The 27,150-nt window shown below is 39.5% G+C and overlaps 1 protein-coding gene across 1 annotated transcript in view; it reads right to left on the reverse strand.

The window, feature by feature from the left end:
• glrbb (glycine receptor, beta b) overlaps nucleotides 1-27,150 on the reverse strand; it is a 134,088-nt gene that overhangs the window by 78,294 nt on the left and 28,644 nt on the right. The window contains exons 3-4 of the mRNA XM_028802666.2: nucleotides 26,024-26,130; nucleotides 6,931-6,998 (exon numbers count right to left, since the gene is read on the reverse strand). Of these exons, the coding sequence (XP_028658499.2) occupies nucleotides 6,931-6,998; nucleotides 26,024-26,130 (175 nt within the window). The remainder of the gene's footprint in view (nucleotides 1-6,930; nucleotides 6,999-26,023; nucleotides 26,131-27,150) is intronic.

Here is a 27,150-nt window from a genome sequence, read left to right on the forward strand (position 1 = left end):
CTCACAAATATTAAACACAAAATAATTGATTACATAAGTATTGACCCTTTAATCTCCTTAGCGTTAGACCTGAGTATCACTCAGGAAACTGTATAGATGCGTCTTGCGTAAGTTTTAGACCTGAGGATTAATCAGCCTGTAAAAAATGCTAACAGCATTAGTCCTGAGTGTCACTCGTGCAACTGTATAGACACGTCTCGTGTATGTTTTAGACCCAAGGATTAATCAGCCTGTAAAAATGCTAACTGCGTTAATCCTGTTAGCATTACTCGGGCAACAGTGTAGACGTGTCTTAGGTAAGAGTCAGGCCTGACCCCTTCCTGGGTAACAGTGTAGACATGTCTTCTTCTAGCCTCATAATGGCGTCTTGTAAGAAATGTTTTTCAGTAGCCCAGGTGTTGCCCGATCTTGACAGTGATACAAGCAGTGATGTTGAGGAGCCCCTCATCAGCAGTGATGATGAAGTGAATCTGTCTTCAGGCAGTGAAATTGAAATGGACAGTGAAACCGAAAGTGATTCTGATGAATCCGAAAGTCACACTCACGTTTGGGTCTTTGTTGACCCAGTTTCAAATAAACCAGCATCACCTTGTGTTGATTTTGTGGGGCAGCCACGAATAAAGGCGAACGTTGACAGCCCAGATCCACTTACTTACTTGAAGTTATTTCTTAATGATGACGTGATTGAAAGAATTGTTGTTGAGACAAACTGTTTTGCTGAAAAGTATCGAGAAAATGACCGTACACCACAGATGGGAACCGGTAGCTGCTGATGATATCTGGTATTAGCATTATCATCATCATCATCATTATTATTATTATTACTGCTGATTACCACAGTCCATTCAGGAAGCACTTCCGGGTAAGGCAGAACCTCCTGTGACAAGAAAGCCTGTCACCAGCAGCTCACCCTGATGACCCCAACCAGGCTTCCCACCAAAACTACAAATCCCATGCAGCCCCTGCAGGTGTCTGAACAGGAGGCACACCAGTGAGATGTCACCTTCCAGCACCACCCAGGCCCTGGGAAGCAGTCTCCCCTTGTAGTTCCATTATAACAGCCTCACGTTACTACTAACCAACCTGGTCCGGATGTCCATTCACCAACATCCTTTTATTCAAAAGGCCTTCCAGCCAAGTAAGGAGCCATCTTTCCCTGCCCAGATGCCAGCCAACCCATGTTGTCTATTACACAGCACAAACGCTTAATTATATTAAGTGTATACGATTATATTAAGTAATCATGCAGGAGACCATATGAGTGGCTTTGACTAACCTTATGACTTTTGTGGGCAGAACCAGTTCCTGAACTGAGTGGTGTAAGTGGCCACCAGAATAAATCTGCTTTATTTTTATAATTTGGCCTTTGTGGTGTTATTTCTTGGCAAAAGTGTCCATAACAGTGTCCCTCTTTGTGACAATATACGGTTTATACTATAAAGTCTGTTTTCAAGTGGGCTTTCAGTGGATATTGTAGAATACTTTTATTGTACTGTGTTTTTTCAAGGTTTTAAATGCTCAAAGGTAACATGAAATACTACACAGTGCCCATATTAAAATAAAAGCAACACAAACAGAAAGAAGGCTTTCATAATCTTTCAACACCACCTGCTTTCCCCTTTTGTTTGATTTATAACTTCAGTAAAGCATTTACCATTAACCTAGTAAAGAAAAGTTAATATTATGAGAGTCTTTGATGTGGTAAGTATGTTTTTAAACTTCAGATTAGGCGCTGTTAACTTTTATGAAGCCTCATAAGTCAAATCTGTGTCTAATGCAGGCATCAGGAAGTCAAATATTTGTAGAAATACTTTAATTCATATCTAGACTCGATCTAATCTGCCTCAGCAAAAGGCGACTGCTTGTGTTATTTTTCTCCAAAAGTACTGTAAATGATTTGCCTTTTCAAAACAATATATCAAGAGGAAGACTTTAGACTTTTAAATCTTGGTTTGTGCAATCCCTCTTCTGAAACAAGTTGCATGAAAATAAAGCAATTCTCCTGAAAGTGTGTGTTATCATGGATGCTTCGGCTTTCTTTAAAATAAATTCTACAATAAGAACATGAGCACAAATGGAAACCTGATAAGGAGAGATACTGCACAAACATTAACACACAGACAAAGCTCACATAGATGGAATAAGTAGTGTGGTGGAGAGCAGGACTTTAGGGACCCTCAAAACTCGACTTAATGGGAATGACAAGCTTGTTGGGCTGAATGGCTTGTTCTTGTCAAAACTGTTCTAATGTTACCTAATATTACTAACATCAGGAATTAAAAATGAATTCCTGCCTTTAATGTGAAGTCCATCTTTTTTGTTTGATTCATACTTTATGAATACAGTAATCCCTCGCTATATCGCGCTTCGCCTTTCGCGGCTTCACTCCATCGCAGATTTTATATGTAAGCATATTTAAATATATATTGCAGATTTTTCGCTGCTTCGCGGGTTTCTGCGGACAATGGGTCTTTTAATTTCTGGTACATGCTTCCTCAGTTGGTTTGCCCAGTTGATTTCATACAAGGGACGCTATTGGCAGATGGCTGAGAAGCTACCCAACTTACTTTTCTCTTTCTCTTGCGCTGACTTTCTCTGATCCTGACGTAGGGGGATTGAGCAGGGGGGCTGTTCGCACACCTAGACGATACGGACGCTCGTCTAAAAATGCTGAAAGATTATCTTCACGTTGCTATCTTTTGTGCAGCTGCTTCCTGAAACGACATGCTGCACGGTGCTTCACATACTTAAAAGCTCGAAGGGCACGTATTGATTTGTGCTTGAAAAACAAACTCTATCTCTCTCTATCTCTCTCCCTGCTCCTGACGGAGGGGGTGTGAGCTGCCGCCTTCAACAGCTTTGTGCCGCGGTGCTTCGCATACTTAAGCCAAACAGCTCTATTGATTTGTTTGCTTTTCTCTCTATCTCTGTGACATTCTCTGCTCCTGACACGCACTCCTTTGAAGAGGAAGATATGTTTGCATTCTTTTAATTGTGAGACGGAACTGTCATCTCTGTCTTGTCATGGAGCACAGTTTAAACTTTTGAAAAAGAGACAAATGTTTGTTTGCAGTGTTTGAATAACGTTCCTGTCTCTCTACAACCTCCTGTGTTTCTGCGCAAATCTGTGACCCAAGCATGACAATATAAAAATAACCATATAAACATATGGTTTCTACTTTGCGGATTTTCTTATTTCGCGGGTGGCTCTGGAACGCAACCCCCGCGATGGAGGAGGGATTACTGTATTATGAATAGCATAAGTATTATCATACTGAATGAACATTAAACATATAATTATTTTTCACTGCACTTGTAATAGCTTCATGAAGTTTCTTTTGGCATATTTATAATAATAATAATTATTATTATTATTAAGTTTTATTTATGTAGTGCCTTTCATACAATCAAAGACACCTTACAATTCAATAAACACATTAACAAGACAATAGAAATTACATACAAAAAAATGAATAATACTCATTGAAGAGATGTGTTTTTTACAGGAGTTTGAAAGGAATAATAGATTTTTCCTTGCGAAGGCTGAGAGGAAGAGCATTCCAAATTTTAGGGGCCATCACACTGAAAGATCTGCCACCCATAGTTACTAACCTGTATTTAGGTACAGTGAGTAAGTTAGCGTCCGATGATCTTAATGCACGAGCAGGAGTGTAAGGAAGCAGCAGCTCAGGCAGATAATGAGGGGCTAACCAGGGGTGGGCAGATTCAGTCCTGTAGGGCCACAGAGGCTGCAGATTTTTGTTCCAACCCAGTTGCTTAACTCTTTGAGGGCTGAATATTTTTTCCAAAAAACATAGTTTTCTGAAAAGCAATGGCGTCACACAGACATCAACATACAACGTGGCTGTGGCTGCCAGTTTGCCAAGAATGTGCGACAGGCTTGCTGCCAGACTGTCTTCGCATGGCTGGGGCATTGCAATCTGGTTTCTACCCCTTGTCATTGTTAAGTGGCAGTCCTCCTAGTGTCATAGGTGTGTCAGCTACTTGAACCTGTTCAGTACCACGAATAGCTGGGGACCAGTCAGCTGAAGCAGGAACCTCACAATCGTTTTCGATCGCTTGTATCAAAATCAGTCTGACAAGTCATAGTCCAGTTCAGAGAGAACAGGCAAAACGTCGTCCCCATAGTATTCTACTTTACACATCCACTTGGATCTCTCGCCAGGTGTCAGGGCCATTTTTGCTGTTGTTTGTGCCTTTCTACTCATGGGAGTACAAAACCAACAAAGCTAACTTTCTTTCTAGCAACAAGACACCAACTAGAACATAATGGTTGGTTTTGTCACAGTTGATAGTTGATTACTATCGTCAACTCCTCCTTTTGACAAAGTCGACATCAGCCCTGAAAGAGTTAATAAGAAGCTCTTATTGCTCAAGTAACACTTCTGCTTCACTTTAGTTGTCTCGCTCGTTAAGATTTTGAACCCTTATTGCTTGTTTTAGTTGTAAACAGCTGTAGTCTTGGTTTTTAATTGCTCTTTATTAGCAATCAGATGCAAATGACAAAAGAAACCAGCATTTCTCCATTTAGCTTGTTTCCATTTACACCTGTGTGTATTCATCATGCACTATTGGGGTTAATTAAATACTTGAAAGGAAAGTGAAGAGAAAAAAGTGAAGCACTGAGAATAACTTGTCTGTTTTAGACTTCAAATCATTTGGATGATATCCTTAGAAAGGAAAAACAATCTCGGATATGAGAATTACCTGATATAGCAGAGTTAAAGCACTAACAAGCAATGAAATTAAATAACTCACAAGGATTGTTTTTTAATTAAGCAACTGGGTTGGAACAAAAACCTGCAACCACTGCGGCCCTCCAGGACTGAATCTGCCCTCCCGTGGGTTAAACCATGAAGGGCTTTAAAGGTGACGAGAATAATTTTATATTTGATTCTTGAAAAGACTGGTAACCAATGCAAATCATAGAGGGCAGGAGTGATGTGAGCAGATTTTTTTAGTGTGTGTACGTAGACAAGCAGCAAAATAATAATAAATAATTGAATAATAATAATAAGAAGAAGAAGAATCAGAATAATAATAGTTAATCAATTCTAATATTTTGTATATCAATTCACCTAAAAACAAAGATTTGTCTGTGTGTTTCCATCTGGTTGCTGTGTCTCAGTCATTCTAAAACATGGGGCATCACAAACATTTTTAGAAATAAAATGCATTGCATTTGTTATTCCAGCAGAGGGTGCATCACAACCATTAACACTGCTTTTGCAAATCCCATACCAAATGTCATAAAGCAGACTTGTACATTACATTTGTCATTCCAAAAGGTGGCTCATCACAAACATTTTTAGCAATAAAATGTATTGCATTTGTCAATCCAACAGATGACATCGTAACCATTAACACTGCTTTTGTGAATCCCATGCCAAATGGCATATAACAGAGACATATGCATTACATGGTGCACTGCAAACCTCAATGCTTGGATCTATGTTAATTGTGCCTATATTGTATGAATATTATAAATAGTATGGATATTATTAAATTGAATTTAGATTAAAAATAAACAATTTTTCACTTCACTTTTAATAGCTTCATGAAGTTTCTTTAGGCACGTTTACAATAATATTTAGTTAATTTTATTATTTTGAATCTCATCTGAGTGTCTGTCCCATTGCTATGTCTCTGTCATTCAAAAGATGGCACGGCACAAATATTTTTATAAATAAAATGCACTGCATTTTTCATTTCAACAGATGGTGCACCATAACAATTAACACTGCTGTTATGAATCACATACCAAATGGCATATAATAGAGACATATGCATTGCATGTTGCACTACAAACGTAAATAATGAGGTCTAAGTTGATTGTGCCTATACTGTATGAATATTGTGAATAGTATGAATATTATTTTAATGAATTTACATTAAAAATCAATTATTTTTCACTTTCTTACAGTAAAAGTTAATTTTATTATTTTGTATCTCTATCCACCTTGATAAAAGGATGTCTGTGTGTCGGTCCAGGTGCCTTGTTTCTGTCATTCCAAAAGATTGCACACCACAAACATTTTTAGAAATAAAATGCATTGCTTTTTTATTCCAACAGACGGTGCATCACAACCATTAACACTACTTGCATCACTCCTATACCAGAGTGACCATCGGGTTCTTGGACACCTCTTACCATGGTCCTTCTCCCCCAATTGCTCAGTTTGGTTGGGTGGCCTGTGCTAGGAAGAGTCATAGCTGTTCCACACATGTGCCCATTTCAGACTTATGGAGGCCACTGTGTTCTTGGGAACCTTCAATGCTGCAGGAATTTTTTGTAGTCTTCCCCAGATCTGTGCCTCCACACAATCCTGTCTCTAAGCTCTGCAGGAAATTCCTTTAGCCTCACAGCTTGGTATTTGCTCACCTGTGGGACCTTCGACAGACAGCTGTGTGCCTTTCCTAATCATGTGCATCCAACTGAATTGACTACAGGTGGACTCCAGACATGGCGTAGAAACATCTCAGCAATGATCACTAGAATGGAAGGTACGTAAGCTAAACGTCCTAGCAAAGGGTCTGAATATTTGTGTCAATATCATATTTCAGCATTTTAGCTTTAAAAAATTAGCAAAAATGTCTAAAATCCTGCTTTCGCTTTGGCATTTATAGAGTTATTATGTGTTTCTTGATGAGCGCAAAAATGATGATTTCAGCGCAAGGGCACAACATAACAAAATGAAAAATAATGACGGGGGCCGAGTACTTTCTGAATGCACTACATGAAAGGTCTTCTTAAGGAACTGTTTTGAAGAACAGACAAAAAAAAAAAGAGAAAAAAAGCAGAACAAAAATGGAAGGACATGGCCTGGTTTGGGATCAAAGCGTTAACCACTAGGTGTCACCATGTTGTATTTTGTATCTGTAACATATCAGAAACTGGTTTGTACTCACCATTGTCGTTTCCTGTATTGAACCGAAACTGTTGATGAAAATGTTGACTTTATCATCGACTGGAATGCCTGTAAATAAACACATACAATGCATTAAAAAAACTTCATTCATCTGTTAATCAATGACATGCAGCACCATTATTATTATTAAATGTATTTTCTGGGATAGTCCCATTGCTGCTATTAATATCTTTTAATATTATTATTATTATTAATATTAAAGCCAAAGTGATTTACTCTAACACCTTTCTAATTATGTGTGCAGAGCCCATAAGTGCGATCTTTTGCACTTCACTAGCTGATGGATGGCCTGGGAGCATCTTCAAGTTGTCATTATGATCTTTTTTTAATGTACCTAATGCTCCAACAATAACTGGCACAGTTCTAGTTTTACAGTTCCACATCCTACTAATCTCAATTTCCAAATCCTTGTACTTGTTGATCTTCTTCTTATTATTATTGTTATTATTAAATGTATTTTTTCGGATAGCCCCATTGCTAGTGTTAATATCTGCTATTATTATTTTTAAAATTATTAAATGTATTTTCTAAGATAGTCCAATTGTTACTGTTAATATCTATTATCATTATTATTATTATTAAATGTATTTTCTGGAATAGTCCTATGGCTGTTGTTAATATCTGTTGTTATTATTATTATTATTACTAAAAAAAAATTTTAAAAATGTAATTCTGGCTCAGCGGAAGGTTGGTATGCTCCAATGTCAAACGCTGGCACTGTATCTGATTGCGTTCAGGTCTGATGGGAGAGTGTCCTCCACATGGGGAGAAAAGCACATGGCTGTGATATCTCTGCCAATCAGCAGCTTCTCTGCAAAAGCGTCAAACGTTACTTCTTAACAATCTGTAGAGGATAATGTCTGTTGAACAAACAGGTATCGCTAGCTAAGCGGAGGCAGGGTACGCTCCAACACATGGCGAGAGGTACAGCGACTCAAACAGAGGCTGACGCGTGAGTGAGGAGGGCCCCGCCCACCTTCTCCCTCCCCTCGGCCTGCAGTGTCTCCCTCAGATTCGCACAAATAAATCAGAACTGCAAACAAACTATGATACTTAATGTATCTGCATTAGGAGTGGGCAGGAGGAGGAGTATAGGAACTTAATCAAGGACTTTGTTAAATGGTGTGACTCAAACCACCTACTCCTGAACACCAGCAAAACCAAGGAGCTGGTGGTGGATTTTAGGAGGACCAGGCCCCTCATGGACCCCGTGATCATCAGAGGTGACTGTGTGCAGAGGGTACAGACCTATAAATACCTGGGAGTGCAGCTGGATGATAAATTGGACTGGACTGCCAATACTGATGCTCTGTGTAAGAAAGGACAGAGCTAGCTATACTTCCTTAGAAGGCTGGCGTCCTTCAACATCTGCAATAAGATGCTGCAGATGTTCTATCAGATGGTTGTGGCGAGCGCCCTCTTCTACGCGGTGGTGTGCTGGGGAGGCAGCATAAAGAAGAGGGACACCTCATGGCTGGACAAACTGGTGAGGAAGGCAGGCTCTATTGTAGGCAAGGAGCTGACAGTTTGACATCTGTGGTGGAGTGACGGGCGCTCAGCAGACTCCTATCAATCATTGGGGAATCCACCGCATCCACTGAACAGGATCATCTCCAGACAGAGGAGCAGCTTCAGTGACAGACTGCTGTCACCGTCCTGCTCCACTGACAGACTGAGGAGATCGTTCCTCCAACACACTATGCGACTCTTCAATTCCACCTAGGTGGGTAAACGTTAACATTATACAAAGTTATTGTCTGTTATACCTACATTGTTATCACTCTTTAATTTAATATTTCTTTATTAGTATGCTGCTGCTGGAGTATATGAATTTCCCATTGGGATTAATAAAGTATCTATCTATCTATCTATCTATCTATCTATCTATCTATCTATCTATCTATCTATCTATCTATCTATCTATCTATCTATCGCGATGGGAGAAGTCGCTAAATTAACCAGAATGTTCAAGCAAATTATAGATATACTAGCTTTGTAAGCCCGTGGTCCTGCAAACAATTGAAATCGTCAGAAAAAAATTGAAATGTTACCAATGTGCTCGCCTCGCCTTTGTCTTAGCGCTGGGAGGAAAAGTAAAAGGGATCCCGTTTTGCCGATGTTACCAGCTAAGCAACTTTGTCTTTCTTCTGAGGTTTTGCTGATGTACTTACCTTGATTGTGTTATTAGCGGCTAAGCGAGTTTTCTGTTTCCTTGGAGGCAGAGCCCTTACCCCGACTCCACCTCTCACTTCCGGGCCGGACAGACACACACACTTCCACATGTAGATGTTTATATATAAGATATATGTACAGATTTCTCACAGTAATACTTGGACACATAATGTGACTCAGAATGACCAGCATTCAGTATCACTGCTAACTAGTTATTGGTTTACGTGCTATGAGGTGGTCTGCTTTCTTTTTAGAGCTCATTGTTTTTTGACATGCATAATGTGCTGTCTACAGTGTACTAATAAAGTGCCAATAATGAAGCCCGTATGATCTGATTGACTGTCAAAGGCCTCCTTCTAGTTTTAGTGGAGCAGTGTTAATATGGGTGAAAAGGTAGGGTTTCATCCATCTAGCCATTTTCTAAACCCACTCTACTCTGAGCAAGGTCATAGGGCAGCTGGAACCCGTCCCAGACAGCATAGGGCACACAAGGCAGGAACACTCCTCGGACAGGGCATGCCAGTCCATCGCTGGATTGTGTAATCTAATTCCAGCACTGCAGCAGAGAATTCATAAATTGAAAAATGCAGCTACACATACAAATCATAATGAGCTGCACCTACCCATCCTATATTGCTTCTGAGAGACTCTGGTAATTTGAACATTACAACATTAGATAACTTTTGAAGAGAACATGCCATTCAGCAAAATAAAATTCACCAAACCCATCCACTTATTCCCCCAAAATAACATCAAGTGTAGTTTTGAACTTCCCTATTAGAGCAATGCTGTAATGCTGTTCCTCAAATCCACCATCTCGTTCACACGATTTTAAATTGTTATTTTCCAAAAACACAATTTTAAGATGATATACCTTTTTGATTGATAGCTTGGAGACTCTGCCATAAGAAACTAAAAGTTAATATCTTCTTTATTCATTCCGCAGAGAGTTTCACAGGTGAAACACTTTGTAAACTTCTATAATCAAGTTACCAACGTTATCGAAACCTTCATCTTCTCAAAGCCAACATTTTTTTTTTCAACAGCAAACAAGCAACAAAGTATTTGCGTTATGAGGAGATTCTTTATGATGTGACCCCCATTCCTGAAAAGCTTGATGTTACCAGATGCTGCTGGCCAAAAACTAATTCTGATTGGATAAAAATACACATGCTGTCCTCTGGGCTTTCTTGCAAGTAAGTCTAAAAATAATAAAGTAGCTGACATTTAGATAACTAGTTTAGGACAGCTCCACTGAGAATACGAGAAGCTGACAAATTCACGGCTGAATTTGGCCTCCACACTTTCAGAAAATGTTTAATCAAAAGAAAAGTACTGTGCCGTGGAAAAGTATTTGCTCCTTTCCCGATTTCCGCTATTTTTGCCTATTTATAACACTTAATCGTTTCTGATTTGCAAACACATTTAGTATAACAAAAAAGACCACCTGAGAAAACATGATACACAGTTTTTCAATGGTCAGTTCATTTATTGAGGTAATAAAGTTCATTAACACTTATATCACCCTTGTGAAAAAGTAATTGCCCCCTAAACTTAATACTTAATTGTTCCATCTTTAGCAGCAGCAACTGTAATCAAATGCTTCTGGTAGCAGGAGATGAGTCTTCAACAATGCTGTGGAGAACGTTTGGACCACTCTTCTTTACGGAATTGTTATTAATTCAGTCACACTGGAGGGTTTTCAACTATGAAATGCCCATTTTAAGGTCCCATTACAACATCTCAATGGAATTCAAATCAGGACTTTGATTTAGCCAGCAGCCATACCACATGCACTTCAGAACAGTAAGCTAAGCATGTTCGGCCCCAACCAGTACTTGGATGGGAGAACATCTAGGAAAAGCTTAGGTTGCTGCAGGAAGAGGTGTTGGTGAGGCCAGCAGGGGGAGCTTGCCCTGTGGTCTGAATGTGGATCCCAATGCCCCAGTGCAGTGATCTGGACACTGTAATGTAAAAATGGTGCAGTACCTCAGATGGGACGTGACACCGAAGTCCTGACTCCCAGTGGTCATTAAAGATTCCTGGGCATCCTTTGTAAATAGTGGGGTGTATCCTAATGTCCTGGCTAAATTTCCCACCACGGCCTAGTCATTCTGGGCCCCTAATCATCCCCAGTGTCTGATTGGCTAACCACCTGTCACCACTTCACCACCAAACAGCTAATGTGTGGTGAGTGTACTGACACAAAAATGGCTGCCATCGCATCATCCAGGTGGGTGCTACACATTAGTGCTAGTTCTCCACTCACTGAAGAGCTTTGAGTATTGAGTAAAGTGCTAAATAGATGTAAAAAATTATTATTATTATTAGCCACACAAAACCTTCTTTTTCCAGCCATTCAGCAGTGGACGCGTCCTTGTGTTTTGACTCATTGTCCTGCTGCATAACCCAACTGCGCTTGAGCTTCAGATCTACTATCTGGTAGGGAGCTAAATTAATGCCTCCCTCAAATTATGGCAAGTCACTCAGGCCCTGTAGCAGCAAAACATCCCCACACCATCACACTACCACCACCATGTTTATCTGTGGGCACAATGTTCTCACTGTGGGAAGCTACATTAGCTTTATACCAGATGTAACAGGACCCATGTCCTCCAAAACTTTCCACTGTTGATGTATCAGTCCACAGAACATCATCACAAAATTTTTGGGGGTAATCCAAGTATTTTTTTGGGCAAATGTTAGATAAGTCTTTATGTTCCTTTTGTTTAGCAGTGGTTTTCACCTTTTCAACTCTCCCATGGTTTCCTCTTTTACCCAGTAGCTTTCTAAAGGTGGAATCATAAATGCTGACATTAACTGAGCTGAAAGATAGATATTTACATGTTTCTCTGGGTTCTTCTCTGACTTCCCGGATATGTTTTCTTTATGCTCTTGGGGTAATTTTCCTAAGCCGGCCACTCCTGGGCAGATTTGGTGATAGATAGATAGATAGATAGATAGATAGATAGATAGATAGATAGATAGATAGATAGATAGATAGATAGATAGATAGATAGATAGATAGATAGATAGATAGATAGATAGATAGATAGATAGATAGATACTTTATTAATCCCAATGGGAAATTCACATTCTCCAGCAGCAGCATACTGATACAATAAACAATATTAATTAAAGATTGATAATAATTCAGGTAAAAAAACAGACAATAACTTTGTATAACAGTGGAGCAGGACAGTGACAGCAATCTGTCGCTGAAGCTGCTCTTCTGTCTGGAGATGATACTATTTAGTGGATACAGTGGATTCTCCATAATTGATAGGTGATCTTCACATTCAGCAACTCAAGTTTGGGTGTGTCTAGTCTAATTTAATTTATTATGATTTAAGTTTTGGTTCATTGGTTGATTGGGTGACTAAGGGGTGCAATTTCTTCTTCATACCGGTGATACGGGTGCCCTGCAATAAACCATTTAAAAACTGTGCATTATGTTTGCTCAGGTAGTCTTTTGAATTACAGTCGACCCTCAATATACGACTGACCTGACATGCGAACAACCTGGTTTACGACCCAAATTTTTGTTTATGACCAATGTCTTGAGTTATGATCCGAATGCAGTCACGTGTATCCGCTTGTGCGACTGTAAACAAACAGCCGAGGGCGTTCGTAAGCGTCAGTCGGAGCCCAGATACGAGTGTTTGTGGACGTAATTTTGGTCAGTGAAGTGATTTATATCATTTATTTCAATAATTGCTATCAAAGTGGCCCCAAAAAATCTAGAAAAAAAGTTAAGGAAGGAAGAGAAGGTAAAAGGTGAAGAAAGCAATCACAATCGAAACGAAGAAGGAAATTGTGTGGAAATATGAGAGTGGCGTTCGTGTGACCGATCTCGCTAATATGTACAGCATGTTGAAATCCACCATCTCAACAATTTTACAAAGAAAAGATTTGTCTGAAATAAAGGACATCCTAAAAAAATGGACAGAGCTGCAAACATTTGTTGAGAAGTTCCACCCAGACAGAAAAAAAGCTAATCGTTGCGTTAACTTTCTTAATGACAATGTCATGTCATACTACAGAACTGTGTTGAAGAAAAGACAGAAACAGACAACCTTAGACCAGTTTTTATTTCCGAAAAGGTTGCGACCTAGTGAGCCAGAAGCAGGTCCTAGTGGGCTACAGCCTCTACCAAGGAAAGGACACCAGAGAGCCAGAGTCTTAATGTTCTTATGGAAGGGGGCTCTCCTTCCAAACAATAACCACCTTCCATTTCATTCTCCTCCTCCTCCCTTCCTGCAAGCCAAAGATGTTAACTTAAATGGTGAGTACAGTATAAAATTGTTGTTTCTGGTAGGCTAGGCACTTTTTATAACTTTTTGGTTAGTACATTTGAAACATTATTGGTGTTTTTGGTAAATTATGCACATTATACAACCCTTTTTTATTATGAAAAGGTTAAGTAAGTGTTGCTGTGGGAGGTTCAGAATGCATTATGGGTATTTCCATTATTTCTTATGGGAAAAATAGTCTTGATTACAACCAACTTGAGTTATAACCAGCACTCGCGAACAAATTGAGTTCGTAAGTCAAGGGTCCACTGTATCTTTCTATTACAGTAATCCCTCACTATATCGCACTTCGACTTTCGCGGCTTCACTCTATCGCAGATTTTATATGTAAGCATATCTAAATATATAACGCAGATTTTTCGCTGCTTCACGGGTTTCTGCGGACAATGGGTCTTTTTACTTCTGGTACATGCTTCCTCAGTTGGTTTGCCCAGTTGATTTCATACAAGGGACGCTATTGGCGGATGACTGAGAAGCTACCCAATCAGAGTACACAGTTAAGTTCCTGTGTGCTGATTGGCTCAGCGACGGAGTGCTGCATTAATCAGGAAGTCTCGTCTCACTCATTCAGCATTAACGTGCTCCTGCTACTGCCGTGTCCAAGCGCCAACAGATGATGCAAACGATTGCAGAAAAGGTAAAAGTTTTGGATATGTTGAAGGAAGGGAACAGCTACACCGCTGCAGGACACCATTACAGCATCAATGAGTCCACGATTCTTTTTATTTAAAAAGAAGGAAAAGCATATAAGATCTACGGCCGCCGTGTCCTTTAACCAGGGCGCAAAACAAGTTGCAAGTGGACGTGATAAGGCAGTAGTCTAGATGGAATCTGCTTTAGGGATTTGGATTGAAGAGTGCTGGAAGAAGAACAACGGCGGTGCTACACAGTCGCCTGAAGAGGCTCCTTTAGAAGAGCTCTTTGTTGTGCAGTAAAATTAAACTCATCGTTATCGGACAAGTCATCGTGTCATTGTTGGTGAGTAACCATATTTAATTATCTACGTACAGTACTTATTACATGTACATAGTTTAGTGTCACTGCACACACATTTTACTGTATACAATTTTTCTTGCATTGTACGTATTTATTGCTGGTGGCCTGTCTGTCGTAATGGCTGTAACATATGTGATATCGGAGACACTCGATATCTTTAAAATGATATTTAGGTTTTACTTTATATAAACTGTGTTTACATACATAATTTCAACGAATCTTACCTAATATCTAAGAGAATACAAAGGGCTTATGCTGTATAATTGTGCGGGAAATGTTTATAATAGTGTGGGAGAGTTTATAAGGGCTTAAAATATATAAAAAGAACCATATGAACATATGGTTTCTACTTCGCAGATTTTCACCTTTCGCGGGGGGTTCTGGAACGTAAACCCCGCGATGGAGGAGGGATTACTGTATATAAAAAAATCTTGGGACAAGACTTTTTTCCGGCACAAGAGAGACGGAGAGACACTTTCACATCCCGCGAGACAGGCATGTCACGTCATACTTACAACCTTTGTAAGCGGGTCCAGTGATACACATGCAGAGCAGGTTAGAGATAATGGAAGTAGGAAAATTTGAAAGTCTCAAAAAAATGAGTGAAAAGATCACATTAGCACAAACAAACGGAAAAGCGAAAAGAGATCACTTAGTGCTGTACAGGCTTTTAAATGTTCGAAACGCCGCCCTAAATGCCGATCACCCAGAACGAAAGCAGCAGCAAGCTAGCAGCAAGCCAGTAGCTGATCAAGCAAAGAGGAGGTCAAAAAAACCCTGTTACTTGTTTCCCAATGTATCACCGTTTAAGAGGGGTTTCAGAGGAGTGACCACATCACCATGATGTGCATTGAGCCACACTCTTCACAATGGCGTGTGGCGCGTTAGGGGTTTAAGCAAGCGAAGTTCAGATCACACAGCATGGCAGCAGAAGCAAGCCAACAACTGATCGAGTAAAGAGGAGTTAAAAAAATTTTTTTTTGTATCACATTGTATCACCGTTTAGGCGTTTTTTCGGAGGAGCAGACGCATCTCCCTGGGGTGCGTTCAGCCCCCTCTTTACAACGGCGCGAAGCGCAGGCGGGGCGAAAGGGGTTGGCGAGCTAAGCGAGCAGGGGGTGAAGCCCTCTAGTACTAAATTAAACACTTAAATGAAAATAAATCAGAGGTCCTACCACATCTGCAGTTGAAATCGGCACTCAGTTAGGATCCTTGGCAGCAATGATTCGTAATGATGTCAGAAACCAAGGTATCATCTTTGAGTTGTCACTAAGTTTTGAAAAACAAATCTCCATGGTAGTAAAGTCCACTAAAATCCTTTATTTCACAGTCATCCATACCTTTATTACATCGTGGCTAGATTAATGTAATGATTACAACCTCTTGAGTGGTGCAGCGATAAAGACTGCTGACTCATAATCAAGAAGTACTGGGATCGAATCTGGGTGCCCTCCAGAATTACCATTTTGAGTAGTGAGGTGCTCTTATTGTTACTGCTATACAATAAAAGCTTTAATTTGATTTGATTCTGTAACAGCCGGTGTAAATGTATGGTACTTGTAAAGGTTAGCATTTTTTATTATTCAGTTTTATTATCTCCGTCGCATTCACACTCGCCCCGATCTGACACTGCTGTTTTCACATAAAGACGTGCTATAGCAGAGGTGAACTCAGATGAGGATGAGGGTTCTAGATCGGAGAAAGAGAACAGAAGCCCTCCCCACAAGAAATGTCCATTCACATAGAACAACGCAGCTGCACCAAGCGTAAAGGCGAAAAAAGGAACCTGTTGGGCATCATCCTGCCAGTCATTTTGCCACACGCATGTCCTTCAACGAAACAGCAGGATATGGCGATCTCGCCGACGTATCGTGCAAAGTTCCATTTGTGATTAGCTTTGTGATGGTCCTTCTATAATAAACATTTATATGTTACTTATATAAACGCCACATTGAATGTTGTTTACCTATATTTACTTCCTTATCTTCCTACATTGTAGAGTCAAGGTAGACTGCAGAGCTTCCTGTGTTTGATCGACACGGGCATACTGACTAAGGTGGACTGCTATTTTCAGGTCATTCTGAAGCTGTTAAATTGGGTTCAAGTTTGGTCTCCAGTTGCGCAACTCATAGAAATTCCCAGAGTTGTCCCTAAGCCACTCCTGTGTTGTTGCTGCTTTGTGCTTAGGGACATTGTCTTGTAGGAAGGTGAACCATCAACCCTGTCCGGACTCCTGAGCATTCCATAGCGGGTTTTCATAAAGGATATCTCTGCCTAGTCTCCCAGTGTCTGCTGTGAAAAAACAACCCCACAACATGATGCTACCGCCATCACGCTTCACCATGGCAATGGTACTGCACAAGTGATGAGTGGTGCCTGGTTTCCATCAGATATGACGCTAATCTTGGTTTCATCAGACCAGACAATCTTCTTTCTCACGGTATGAGAGTCCTTAGGGTGCCTGTTTGCTAACTACATGCAGGTTTCTATATGTCATTTACTGTGGAGAGTGCTATTGTAATAGTTATCCTGATGGTTAGGCCTCTGGAAGTTTCACATATCTCCACATTTTCATCTGGAGCTCAGTAAGAGTGATCATTGGGTTCTTGGTTATCTCTCTTACCATGGCCTTATTTCCCAAACAATATTATTTCAGTATGGCCGGTTGGCCAGCTCTTGGAAGAGTCATGGTTCTTCCAAACTCATTCTATTTAAGACAACAAGATCACTGTGCTCCTGGAAACCTTCAATTCTGCAGGAATTTTCTGTATCCTTCATCCAGCTCTGCAGCTAGAGACAGTCCTGCCTCCAAGCTCTGCGGGCTATTCCTTCCACCTCATGACTTGGTTTTTGCTCAGCTGTGGGTCCTTCTTAGAGAGGTGTGTGCCTTTCCAGATCATGTCCAGTCGTGTAAGCTCCAAACAAGGTGTAGAAACATCTCAAAAATCATCTACAGAATGCGATGCCCCTGAGCCAAAGTGGCATAGCAAAGGGTCTGAGTAGTTGTATCATGATATTTTAGTTTATTTTTACATAATTAGCAAAAATGTCTAAAATTCTTTATTTGCTTTGTCATTCTGAGGTGTTGAGTGTTGCTTGATGTGGGAAAAAATAATTTAAATGATTTTAGCATAAGGCTGCAACAAAATATTAAAAAAAGTGAAGGGGTCTGAAAATGTTCTGAGTCCACAGTACATATTACAATGGCTGACCCTGCACTCTGACCTCCAAAGGCCACAGGAAAAGACTATTTCCCCTTGGGGATTAATAAAGTGTACCAAATATCAAAAATACCAAAATATGTACAAAATATCTGAGTACCCATCAGCAGACAAGTTAGAAAAATATGAACTCCCAACAGTAAAGATGACATCATCATCATCAGGTAATTATCACATCTATGCTGAACTTGGTGCCTTATCACTTGCAGTCATGTGCTTTCAAAAAACTTTTTTCCCATCTACACTGTAAATTAAGACCAGGGGCCTCATGCATAACACCGTGCAAAGAATTCACATTAAAACATGGCGTATGGACAAAAGCGGAAATGTGCATACGCACAAACAAATCCAGATGCATGAATATGTGCATGAGAAAACTTCCACATTCTTCCGCTCCATAAATCCAGGTCAGCGTGAAAAGTAACACACGTGCACGCGCCTGCCGCCACTCCCCAACTCCTCCCAGAATTACGCCTCTTTAAATATGCAAATCAATATAAATACCCCTTAACCTCAGCGTTCTGTGAAAAGGCAATGGCAAAAGCACAGGTAGAAGAATTTCAGCAAATACCATGTAGAGGCAAAAAAAACCCCATTATTATTTGTTGGTTTAAACAGTGGTATAAACAACAAAAGGAATTTGATCGAGTGACATAGAGTGTCGGAGAAACTCAAAAGCTCAAGTTCACAAAGTCGCACAGTGCCCGAAACAATAAGGAAGTTGTCAGATATCAATGTTGCTGTGAAAAGGCGAGTTGTAGCCCAACGTCTGAGTGTCATATGAAAGCTTATTAGGGTACAGAGATAAGACAAAAAAATAGGGACACAGTGGGAAAAAAGCTTGAAATGTCAACTTTAATCTTGAAATTTCCACTTTAATCCCGTAGTTATTTTGTCATTAAAATAGGACATCATAAACTTAATCTTAAAATCGTTTAATTTACTAGTTTCTCAAATCCCATCGTAACTAAAGTAGCACGTTAAATGCTTTGTTTTGTATGTGTTCTTCTATGTGCTCTATGTGTGTGAATCACTACGTGCTTCTTAAACAGGCTTTCTCTTCCTCCAACAGGACACAGAATCCATTACATTCGTGATATTACAGCTCTCTGAATAATTAAAATACTGAGATGTATACTTGATATCATTTTCATGATGATAGGAGTTTAAGCATGTTATTAAACATGGGGACACATTGGAGCAGTGATAGTGGCAAACTGGTGACCCGTCCAGAGATTGTTCCTGCCTCATGCAAAATGCTTGCTGTGCAGTGCATGACCTTCGATGAAATAACTTATTGCAGCAGTACTGTATCTTTCAAATGAAACCCCCAATTCCTGTCCTTCCTTTTCTTTCTCCAAGTACCCAATCGCCACACAATCAGCTCTGTAATAGACGTTAAGCCATCTGTAAGCTTAGAATGCCGATTCTTCAAAACTTTTAAGGAACATTGAAATATCTTTGTAGTACATGTTTAATTATTCTATCCATCTATCCATCCAGTGTTACACCAGCCCCAGCAAGAATACAGCGCGAGACAGGAACAATCCACGAATGAGGCGTCAGCTCATTGCTAGCGCTGTGACACTGTGTCCTCACATGTTTAATTATTAACAATATAGATTATTTAAATGATATTAATATTTTATCTGTATAATGTAATAAACATATTTTGCTGCATTTCATCTTAAAAATGATATTGTCATCATATGTAAATACACGCTTTATAAAATGGCTCAGGTTGTGCAATATTATAACTGTATCACAAGTTTACAGTGAGGTGATTGAGTGCATTTATAGTTCTTGGGATGAAACTGTTTTTGAACCGCGAGGTCAGTACAGGAAAGGCTCTGAAGTGTTTGCCGTATGAGAGCAGTTCAAATAGACAGCATGGCTGAGGCAGCGTGTGCTTGATGCTGTATACCGATAATTCTCTTTCCGATCAGCTACTGTACAGCTGTGATTCCACACTCAGGTACAGTGATATAAATACTCCGAGTGGTCCAGTGAGAGTAATATGTAAAAAGATGATCCACTGTGGCAACCCCTAACAGGAGCAGCTGAAAGAAGATGAAGAAGAAGGTACAGTGAGAGTAACAACGCTAAAGCAGGTATGGTATTTGGAATAGTTTGACCATTCCGTGGACCTTTATATTGTTACAGGTTAATTACAATCAGATGCCTTAAACTAATAAACAATATGTGGTTAATTTCAGTGTATTTGATAAAGCTGTGTCAGGGATGTGGATCTAAAAAAGAAAGGGAAACCACACAGGAACAGTAGCACTGCTTTGACGCTGGGTGCCGCCACTTTGCAAAACCGAGCAGAGAACTTGCGTACTCCAGGGTTTGAGCTAGCGTGAAAATGCGCGAGGCTTTAGGCCAAGTTTAGTTTTTATGTGAGCATGGAAATGGGTATACGCAATGTGCATATGCACCGTTTATACATGAGGCCCCAGGTGTTTTCAAATGTATAGACTTTGAAGAGTGCTTCTAAATAGATTAATTTTCAGAGCTCAAAACCATTTTAGTCTGGATGGAAAGACTAAATGAATTAAAATTTTGTTTTCAAATGTTTCCATGTTAGTGTTGATTCAAGATGCCCTGTGGGATATCCTGAGACTTCACTGGATCCCCCGAAAGCTACTGGATGTCATGGCCGGCCTGTACACTGCTACTATGAGTGCTGTGCAGAGTGGAGGCAGGACCTCTGCGTTTTTCCCCGTTGATTCTGGGGTTCATCAGCAGTCTGTTCTGCTCCTACTCTGTTCAATGCTTGTATGGACTGGGTGTTGGGCAAGGTCGTGGGGTCCAGCGGCTGTGGGGCATCTGTTGGTGAAGAAAGATTCACTGATTTTGACTTTGCTGACGATTCTGTGATCTTCACGGAGTCAATGGAGGCTCTGATTGGGGCACTCGAGAGACTGAGTGAGGAGTCTGAATGTCTGGGCTTGCAAGTGTCCTGGATAAAAACCAAGAGCCAGGCCTTTAATGACCTCTTGGGCACAGCCATCAGCAGTGTGTCTGTTTGCGGAGAGAGTGTCGACCTCGTCGAGAGATTTACTTACCTTGGCAGTGACATTCATGAAGTCAGCAGATGGATTGGGAGAGCATGGGGGGGTCATGAGGTTGCTGGAAAGGGGTGTGTGGCGCTCCCAATATCTATGCAAAAGGATGAAGGTCTAAGTCTTCAGAGTCCTGGTGCTTTCTGTTTTGCTATATGGTTGTGAGACATGGGCGCTATCCAGTGACCTGAGATGAAGACTGGACTCCTTTGGTACTGTGTCTCTTCACAGAATCCTTGGGTACCGCTGGTTTGACTTTGTGTCGAATGAGCGGTTACGCATGGAGTCTCGGATGAGTCACATTACCTGCATTGTGAGGGAGCATCAGTTACGGCACTACGGCTATGTGGCGCAATTCCCCGAGGATGATTCGGCTTGCAGGATCCTCAATGTTGAGGACCCAAGAGGCTGGACCAGGCCAAGGGGATGTCCACGTAACACCTGGGTGTGGCAGATAGACGGTCATTTCCGAAGTGTGGGACTGGACTGTATGTCTGCCTGGGGGGTTGCCAACTGGGATCCTGAGCAGTTTCAGTCATGTGGTGGGTGTGGCAATGTGCTGTACCAGTGAATGCTCCCCAACCAGACCTGACAAGACATGTTGGTGTGGAGTAGGTCTGAAAGACTGCCAGACTATCTATATTTCAATGAGCAAATAAACCCCAAAGGGAAAGTGAGACTCGTCATCAAAGAGGGAAATGGAGGCTGATATTATAATGGATAATGTGAGATCACTCCCACTTCTTCGAGTCATCTGCCTGTAGACATTACCATATGGGGGATTTAATGCACTGGTACAGCCAAGGATATGATCTGATGATTCTACAATGATGCTGTTTCTCTGAACTGTCCAGGTCCTACCAAATTGGCTAAACAGGCCCACTGCAGCCATGAGCACTGTCACACTGTCACATCTTACACATGCCACCCGACATAGAGCCAACCACACAATTTCAAAGAGGTGGCTCACACCCTTTTAAACTCACTCAGTTTTTCATACAACTGATGAATACATCAGAATGGCCTGGCCATGCAAGCAGCCAAGTTCATCATGATCCAAATTATTTGGAGTTTAATTTTTTTACAGCCCACCCAATATGCAGAACAAACATGCAAACCCAATCTTTCACATTACTATTAATGGATGCGCCTGATTTCAGTGCAAACTGGACAACTGCATCTGCGACAAATATATTTATTTATTTTTAGATGACGATTCAAGGTATTCCTTCTCTTAAAATTGTAATTCAGAATAAAATGATCTTTCCTTTCATCCCTTATTAAAGGAAAGCAGGCACGAAAATATTGTGAACAGAATAAATAAGTACGACCCCAAAAGATTTTTCAGAAAAATCCTCTGTTTCCCTTTAGAATGAATACTTCCTATGGGATCCTGTACTATAAAATTGTCTGGCTTATTGGTTGCAGATTAAATATGTCAATACAAAAAAAACAAACTGGATTATTTTTAAAGAGATGATTTAAGACCACGGACGGTGCAAAAATGAGTCTACCCCAGTGAAGGTATCAGGAATAACACTTGATAAAATGAATAGAAATTCAACAACAGGTGATTCTAATCAATCATCACACAGGTGACCACCAGCTAACTCACAATTAAAGGGGGTATTTACCAAGTACAATCCCCTCCGATTAAATGCTGACAATAATGGCTACACATGGAAGAGAGACGTCACAAAAAGTCACTTCTTTACACAAAAAAAAGGAAAAGGCTACAAAAAGATTAGTATGGCATTGTCGGAATAAAGCAGCAGAAGTGATTCAGAAATTCAAAAAAGACTTTTGTTAAGCTCTCAGAGACATCCAGGCTGTCCGCGGAAACATGACTGATAAGGGAAATCACCCCGCATGTTCATCACAGTTAGCTACAGCAGTAGAAAACCAAACTGGGGTGACAGTTTCCTGTGACACAAATAACATATACTGCAGAAAAGGGGTATGTAAGGGTATTATCCACAAAAGAAACCATTGCTAAAGCCCAAGCTCAAAAATAGCCCATTTAGCATTTGCAACGGCCAAGGTGAAGACTACTGGGACTCTATACTGTGGAGAGATGAGATAAGGTGAATCTTTTTACTTTCTTGCATACGAAGTATAGGTAAAGTATTGTAATCATCCAAAAATTCAATTTTGATGAATCTCCATGTTTTACACCTCCCTGAGTCCGATTTACTTTCTCATAGGGAAAGTATTGTAATCGTCCAAAAATTCGACCTTGAAATTTTGATGAATCTCGACGTTTTACACATCCCTGAGTCCAATTTACTTTCTCATAGGGAAAGTATTGTAATCATCCAAAAATTCGACCTCGAGATTTTGATGAATCTCGACGTTTTACACATCCCAGAGTCTGATTTACTTTCTCGTAGGGAAAGTATTATAATCATCCAAAAATTCGACCTCAAGATTTTGATAAATCTCGACGTTTTACACATCCCTGAGTCCAATATACTTTCTCATAGGGAAAGTATTATAATCATCCAAAAATTCGACCTCGAGATTTTGATGAATCTCGACGTTTTACACATCCCGGAGTCTGATTTACTTTCTTGAAGGGAAAGTATTGTTCTCATCCAAAAAATTCAACCTCGAGATTTTGATGAATCTCGATGTTTTACACATCCCAGAGTCTGATTTACTTTCTCGTAGGGAAAGTATTGTAATCATCCAAAAATTCGACCTCGAGATTTTGATGAATCTCGACGTTTTACACATCCCTGAGTCTGATTTACTTTCTCATAGGGAAAGTATTGTAATCATCCAAAAATTCGACCTCGAGATTTTGATGAATCTTGATGTTTTACACATCCCAGAGTCTGATTTACTTTCTCGTAGGGAAAGTATTATAATCATCCAAAAATTCGACCTCAAGATTTTGATAAATCTCGACATTTTACACATCCCTGAGTCCAATATACTTTCTCATAGGGAAAGTATTATAATCATCCAAAAATTCGACCTCGAGATTTTGATGAATCTCGACGTTTTACACATCCCGGAGTCTGATTTACTTTCTTGTAGGGAAAGTATTGTTCTCATCCAAAAAATTCAACCTCGAGATTTTGATGAATCTCGATGTTTTACACATCCCAGAGTCTGATTTACTTTCTCGTAGGGAAAGTATTGTAATCATCCAAAAATTCGACCTCGAGATTTTGATGAATCTCGACGTTTTACACATCCCTGAGTCTGATTTACTTCTCATAGGGAAAGTATTGTAATCATCCAAAAATTCGACCTCGAGATTTTGATGAATCTCAACGTTTTACACCTCCCTGAGTCCAACTTATTTTCTCGTAGGGAAAGTATTGTAATTGTCCAAAAATTTGATTTTGAGATTTTGATGAATCTCGATGTTTTAGACCTCTGAATGTCTGAAAAGTCAGAAAATTACATTTTTGGAATTATGTCTGTGTGTGTGTCTGCATGTCTGTGTGTTTGTATGTAAACATGATAACCTGAGTATGCTTTCAGTTAGGTCAACCAAATTTTGCATACAAGTATTAGGTTCAAAATATAGATTTCTTCCAACTTCTGAGCTGTTTCCACTAACCAGAAGAGGTACTTTTTTATTCATGCAGCTGTACAGTCCAATTTATTCAACTTTACTTTTATAACAATTGTTCAATATATTATTAATTTGATTTGTTGTTGATGGTTCTTTAATGTACATAATATAAAGATATAATCATTCTCTTGCGGTTTACTCCTCAAATATCCATCCCCATATCTGAGTATATGAGAAAGTCTAAGGGAGACCACTTCCAATTTTTTGAACTGATGGCATCCAAACTGCATTACGAGGAGTACAATGAAAAATGCCTGGTACCCACAGTAGAGCATAGCAGTGTCAGTGTTTTTCTATGGGGTTGTATGAGTGCTGTAAGTGTTGGAGAATCACACTTCATTGATGGTTTAATGAATTTGTAGATATACTGCAAAATACTGAGGGTGAAGATGCCATCATATCTCCATACCCTGTGTCACCAGGCACTCTTTCATATGATAATGACCCAAAGCAAGCATCCAAGGGCCACTGCTCCATTTCTGAGGAAGAATAAAGTGAAAGTGATTGAGTGGCCAAGCATGTCACCTGACCTCAACCCAATAGAACATCTGTGGGAAGTTTTGAACAGACAGGTTGAGCATCAGTCTCCATCCAGCATTCAGGCTCTGAAATCTGAAACCAATAGGAATTCGCCAGGCTAATACAGTGGAGCACTTTAAAAAACTCCTGAAAATACATTATTTTAACATGGCCTTCTCATAACTTCACTGTAATTTAAATCCTGATACTCTGTATATCCAATTCATTATAATAACTATTCATGGTGGCTCTAAAATCTGTACTAACCCCTACTCTCTCTTCTGTTTCCTTTTCCGGTGCTTGCGCCACCACCATCTACTCAAAGCACCGTGATGTTCCAACAGTGATGGATTAAAAGCCAGAAATCTGCATGACCATCATCATCAAGCCCTTCCGTGAGAACCCTAATTACAAAGAGGACTATTTCATTTATGTTAGGTAGAATACCCAGAGGGGACTGGTGGTCTCGTGGCCTGGGACCCCTGCAGATTTTATTTTTTTCTCCAGCCGTCTGGAGTTTTTTTTTTTTTTGTTTTTTCTGTCCCCCCATGGCAATCGGACCTTACTCTTTTTTTATGTTAACTAATGTTGTCTTATTTTAATTTCTTATTTTGGCTTTTATTTTTCTTTTCTTCATTATATAAAGCACTTTGAGCTACTTTTTGTATGAAAATGTGCTACAGAAATAAATGTTGTTGTTGTTGTTGTTGAAAGAATGCAGAAAGACAGACGGGACAGTATGTCACCCACTTGTTCATTCCATGTCTTGAACAGTTGGTGCTGTTCTTAAAAAACATGGAGGCCATACAAAGTATTACATTTGGTGGAATTTGTTGTAGGGTGTATTCAATTGTACAACACCTCATTGGAATAAGAATTGTTATTTTGTTATCCTAATGATGTTGCTGACCAAGCATTTATGTTGTTAATAAAACAAATGTTTAATAAAACTCAGTTTTATCAAAATTCTGCTAATTGTTCTGGTAATGACTGACAAATTCATAAAAATCTTAACTTTCAAAGCAGTTGCAATCATTTAGGCTGAGTAGCATATGTATGGGCAATATTGTACTAGCATTCAGTACAAATAGGAAACTGCCAAACACATTAATATATTTATATCAACATACACAATATACGATTAAAAATAACACTGCCTTACATTGCTTGATGTAAAAAAAAACACTTAAAGACTGACCTTTAAAATTAGGTCTAATTCTTGGGTCATAGCTGACTAGCAGTCTGTTCAAAATGTTGCTGGTAGAGTTAGCTGGCACTCGGGCGAGATCTTCCACTGACAGTTGTCTGATGAAGAAAGAAGCAAATAACCGAAAAGCATTTTTCCATATCATTGACTAACCAAGCATTTGAAAAGGTTTCTTTAAAATAATTTACTTCCTTTATCTTAACCCTTTCGGCCCTGGATTTTCTGTTTTTATGGGAAAAATTACTTTGTGAGATATTCTACCATTGGGATGTCTAGGAAGCTCAAAAATGAAAAAAAAACAAAAAACAATCACTATTATTATACAATAGTTGACAAATTCTGCTGCTTAATTTCACTTCTGTGTTTCACGGACTATATGCCAGTCTCTCCAGTCTGCGCTAATAGTAGCATGTCCAGGTCCAACGGCTGCAAACGCGCCTGTGCTTTACAAAAACGGCTGCATATATATGTATTAATACAAAGATGTCAGGGCCAAAAGGGTTAATATTTAAATAATAGTAAATTAAAAAATATAATTAATACAATTAATACATTAATATTAATAATAATAATAACAATAATAGTAGCAGTAGTATTGTTAATAATACACTATATTTCACCTATTAAATGCAACTCAAAGTGCTTTACAAAAACACAATTTTGACTTTAAGTAAAATATAATTATAAAAATAAAACTGCTGCTGAAATTATTTATGAAAAATGATAAATAATAATAGTTATGAAAACTAAGGTCAGTAAATTACTAAAGTTACCACATTAATAAACGTTTATCACTTTCATAAGTCATGAATTCCTATAACCCAAGCAGAAAGGTCCTTACATAAAGTACAGTAGATTCACTAAGTATTCAGACCGCTTCACTTTCAACACACTTTATTGTGCGGTAGATTTAATTTTAAATGGATACATTTACCATTTTTGACCATCAATCTACACTCAATAACCCATAATGACAAAGGGAAAACAAGTTTTGAGAATGGTTTTCAAATTTATTAAAGCTCAAACAGTGAAAGCTCTCATTCATCTAAGATTTGGACCCTTTTCTGTGACACTCCAAATTGTGCTCAGGTGCATTCTGTTTGCTTTAATTCTCCTGG

This window comes from Erpetoichthys calabaricus, chromosome 5, assembly GCF_900747795.2.
Source record: "Erpetoichthys calabaricus chromosome 5, fErpCal1.3, whole genome shotgun sequence".
Lineage (NCBI taxonomy): Eukaryota > Metazoa > Chordata > Cladistia > Polypteriformes > Polypteridae > Erpetoichthys > Erpetoichthys calabaricus.